Raw genomic sequence first — 4,678 nt, 5'->3', positions numbered from 1 at the left:
GAACCAAAATATATCATGACCCTTCCATAAAAGTAAACTCCAGGATCAAATGACTTCCCTGCAGGATTCCACCAAACACTTTAAGAAGAAATACCAAAGTCAAGTCTTTTTCCAAAAATGGAAGAGAGAACTTTCCCCCATATATCTTTGGGAGGCCAACATCATCCTACTGTCAAAATCAGGCAAAAAAAAATTAAAGACCAATGTTCCTCACAAAGAAAAATTGAAAATCCTTAAAATAATGTTGGCAAATTGAATCCAACACTATAAAAAAAATTTAAAAACCTACAAGAAAACTAAGATACCAAGGCATAGCCATGCTGGAGCATGCCTGTAATCTCAGCACTCAGCAGGCTGAGGCAGGAGGATTGCCACATTTCAAGGCCAGCGGAAGCTACACAGTGAGTGAGTTCAAGCCCAGCCTGAAATCTACAGTGGTACTCTAGCTTAAAAAAAAAAAAAAGTTAATGCTGTAAATACAAAGCTGATTCAATACATGTAAATGAATCAATGTAATCTACCATATTAATAGACTAGAAAAAGTAAAATCATAGAATCACATAGATTGAAGCAAAAAAAAAACTGGCAAAATTCAACATTGTCTTCTCTCAGTGAGAAGGAAAAAGCACTCCTTTATTGATGAATTAGATAAATGATAGATTATAGAGAGATGATAGAGAAGATAGATGATAGATAGATAGATAGATAGATAGATAGATAGATAGATAGACAGATAACAGACAGATACATAGATACATGGACTTATACTTAAGGATGAAAGACCAAATACATGTTCTCCGAGTAGCATTGGAGACAAACCAAGACGCCTTCCTTACACGTGCCATTCCTCCTCCTCATACCGCGTCTTTGCCAATCCAATAAAACAAGAAAAAGAATCAAATATAGATTAGAAAATTTAGAAATAGGCGGAGCGGCGACGGCAGTGGTGGCTCCCTCTCCGCCTCCCTCTTCCCGCCCCTCAACCCCTTTCCACTCCTCCTCCCCAGCCCGTCCGGGAAAACACCAGCCGTTGCTCGCAAACTGCAGCCTGCGCTCAGCCAACAGCGCCCAACGGCCGGCCCGCCGCGAGCGCCCACCACCCCGGGACGCCGGCTGCGCTCCTGGCTGCCGCAGCGGCAGGCTGCCCTCTGGTCCTAGGCGGCCTGAGACAGGGTCCCTGCGTTACAGGGGCGAAGAGGAGCGCCCAGGCGCCCGCCACCACCACCAGACAACCTCCCCCGCGCCACCACCGCCTCAGCCTAGCCGGAGCAGCAGCAGCAGCAGGCCTCCTCCCCGAAGGACTTTCCTGATCCATTTACATCCTTGAAGAGCATCTGTAGAAGAAGGAAAAGATGGGTGTGAAGACATTTACTCATAACTCCTCCTCCCACAGTCAGGAAATACTTGGAAAACTAAATATGTTGCGGAACGATGGACATTTCTGCGATATCACTATTCGTGTCCAGGATAAAATCTTCCTGGCACATAAGGTGGTACTCGCAGCTTGCAGCAGTTTCTTTCGTACCAGGCTTGTGGGCCAAGCAGAGGATGAGAACAAGGGCGTGTTGGATCTGCATCACGTGACGGCGGCTGGCTTCATGCCTCTTTTAGAATACGCTTACACGGCCACTCTGTCAGTTAACACAGAAAATATTATTGATGTTCTAGCGGCAGCCAGCTATATGCAGATGTTCAATGTCGCTAGCACCTGCTCAGAGTTCATGAAATCAAGTATTTTATGGAATACACCCAATGAGCAGCCAGAAAACAGCCCAGATGCTGGGCAAGAAAATAATTCTAACTGCAATTTTACCTCTCGTGATGGAAGCATTTCTCCGGTACCTTCAGAGTGCGGGGTGGTGGAAAGAACCACTCCCGTCTGCCGAGAATCCCGGAGAAAACGCAAGAGCTGCGCTGTTAGGCCTCCCGAGAGTCCTGTACAGTGTAGCACGCAAACAAGCTCTCCCCAGGTATTGAATGCCTCAGCTTCCGACACAGAAAATAGAAATCAACCAGATGACTCTTCTTTAGCTTTTCCTTCTTGGACTTTTCCTTTTGAAATTGATCCAAGGGTTCAGCCTGAGAAAGCTAAGCAGGCAGAAAGCCCTCGGACTTTAGAATTACCTGGCCCATCTGAGACAGGTGGAAGAGCGACCTGCAGGAACACAAAAGCTGCCTGGCCTCTGGGTTCCGAAGGAGACGGCCAAGTCAAAGTACAAAGGTTAAGCAGTGAGGAGGCCCACGAGGCGGGGTCGCAGCCTGTCAGCGCACCTCAGAGCTGCCTGCGTGATCAGCACACAGCCCCAGGAAGCCGGCGAGGTCAGGAGGACCTTCCGGTGAGTCCATGGTCTTCCTCCGCAGGCACCAGTGATGAGGGCGTTGCCGAGGCGTTGCCTACACTGCCAAGCTCTCCCAGCACTAACGCTCCTGTGGATGACGACGACCGACTGGAAAACGATCAGTATCCCTACCAACCCGACATCACTCCTTCTGCCAGCAGTACGGAACGACCAGGTCCCAGTGGCCCAGACAGACCTTTCCAGTGCCCAACCTGTGGGATGCGATTCACCCGCATTCAGAACCTGAGGCAGCATCTCCTCATCCACTCAGGAATTAAACCATTTCAGTGCGACCACTGCGGGAAAAAGTTCACCAGGGCTCATTCGCTAAAGACGCATCACCTAAAGCATGAAGGGGCAGGCCGTTTCCAGTGCCAGGTGTGTAGCGCCACATTCACTTCCTTCGGGGAATACAAACACCATCTGAGGGTCTCCCGGCACGTCATCCGCAAGCCTCGGATTTACGAGTGCAAAACATGTGGTGCCATGTTCAACAGCTCTGGAAATTTCGTCGTGCACCTGTGGAGCCTGAACCATGAAGCATCAGAGCTAGCAAACCACTTCCAGCGCGGTGATTTCCTAGTACCGGACTACTTCAACCAAGAAGACCAAGAAGGGACCCTTGCTCAGTACGATCTTGGAGAACATGGTTTTGAAAGCAACTCTTCTGTTCAAATGCCTGTAATTTCACAGGTCTCATCCATCCAGAATTGTGAATGCACCTTCCCCTTGGGATCCCTTGCTGGGCTGGCAGAAAAGGAAGAAGAGGGGTCACAGCAGCCGAATCCCATTGTGCTTGCTGACCTTACCAGAGAAGATTCCCCCCATCGGAGCTATCTTCTATAACTATCCGGTGGTTTTCTGGTTTGACTTTGTTTTTTGGGTTTTTTTTTTTTTTTTTTTTTTTTTGGAAAGTGCCTGTGCTTGGTCTTCTACATTTAAACTTAATTTTTTAAGCAAGGAAGCGTTTGGGAAAGAATCTGCCTTTTCATTTTGTAAGGCCTGCAACTGATGTTTTACTTTCTTAACTGAGAAATTGCTTCAGTAAGGATATAGTAGCATGATGTTGAAATAAGAGAAATCACGAGACCCAGGAGAACCGGTTGACTTCAAACATGTACCAGGATTTTTCCTTTAATTATTAAAGGTAGGCTAATAACAGATCACTAGGTAAAAAAGAAGTCAGATGATTATTAACTTGGTTTTCCTAAGGTGAAAAGGTGCGTGAGAAACAAGTTACTAAGCAGAATTTAAGTAATGGCTTGAGTAGATGTTTACTGTTTTGCATAGGACATTGCAAAGTTTTTGGAAGAGGTGGTGGTAAGCCTTCTTAAAAATTACTAAATACTTCTGAAATCCAGCATAATTTTTTTAAGCTTTGTCATTCTACTATATTTTTTAGATGAAAATTTGCTCTTGAATAGGCATCCCCCATACCTTTAAGTTCCCCTCAAAAGGCAAAGAACCATGACTGAGAAGTCAAGACTGTGGACGGCACGGCCAGGAACACACACTGAAACACAAAGCTCAGCTTCATAGACATTCTTCTAACAGTACTTTTCTGACTGAAATTGACATTTAACTGATCTTTGGAGGTAAATGTCTTGTCGCTAGGTCATTGCCCAAGTCACTCTTCTCTGTGGCCCACCAACAGTACTTTTTCTTGTATTTACCAGTGTGCTACTATATAAAGTAAAACTATTAGAGATACCCTATATTTTATATATAGGTTTGTATATTGTTGGTGATGTTTTTACAGCACTGTTTTGAGCAAAATAAAGAATTCTGCATTGGGGTTAAGAAAAAAAAACTGAGAAATAAAACTCTCCCAGTAAATAAAAACCAAAATGTACATTAGATATTATAAAATGGAAATAAATTTCAAAAGGAAAGAGAAACTGAAATGAGGAAATGAAGAAAAGAAAGGGAAAAGGAAATAGAAAAAAATTAAATACATATATAGATATAAAAGATAGTTATATCTTAGTTCATTGAAAAGAAAGGCTTGTGCTAATATTATTGGACAATTAAATGCCAATATCTTATACCCTGAGTAACTAAAGACAATAATATGCATTGTATGAATTATTATTACCCTCCTTTTGAAATTTGTTTTATTTTTTCTCTCTAGAATAAAAGATAAAATAAAATAGCTATCCAATGCATAGATGATATGATTGTCCAGGAAGCAAATCTCAAGGAATGCACCCAAAAAAAATAGGGTCTTAGAACCAATATAAGAGTTACACACTGGGGCCGGGGAGATAGCTCAGTGGAATAAGCACTTCCCTGGCAAGCACAAGGGCCTGAGTTCAATCCCTGGTTCTGCCAAAAAAAAA

The 4,678-nt window shown here is 44.0% G+C and overlaps 1 protein-coding gene across 1 annotated transcript; it reads left to right on the top strand.

The window, feature by feature from the left end:
• The first annotated feature begins 1,322 nt into the window (after positions 1 to 1,322).
• LOC101565153 (zinc finger and BTB domain-containing protein 44) lies at positions 1,323 to 3,185 on the top strand. Its single transcript, XM_023709072.1, has one exon. The coding sequence runs from the start codon at positions 1,353 to 1,355 to the stop codon at positions 3,183 to 3,185; it is 1,833 nt and encodes a 610-aa protein (XP_023564840.1). The 5' UTR covers positions 1,323 to 1,352.
• The last annotated feature ends 1,493 nt before the right edge of the window (positions 3,186 to 4,678 follow it).

The sequence above is a fragment of the Octodon degus genome, unplaced genomic scaffold (genome assembly GCF_000260255.1).
Source record: "Octodon degus isolate 3935 unplaced genomic scaffold, OctDeg1.0 scaffold00010, whole genome shotgun sequence".
NCBI classification, from domain to species: Eukaryota; Metazoa; Chordata; class Mammalia; order Rodentia; family Octodontidae; genus Octodon; species Octodon degus.
The sequence above is the reverse complement of the archived record's forward strand: the minus strand, read 5'-3'. Positions and strand labels throughout refer to the sequence as shown.

Coding starts and splice junctions, on each gene's coding strand:
- LOC101565153 (XM_023709072.1), top strand. CDS start 1,353: ATGGGTGTGAAGACATTTACTCATAACTCCTCCTCCCACAGTCAGGAA.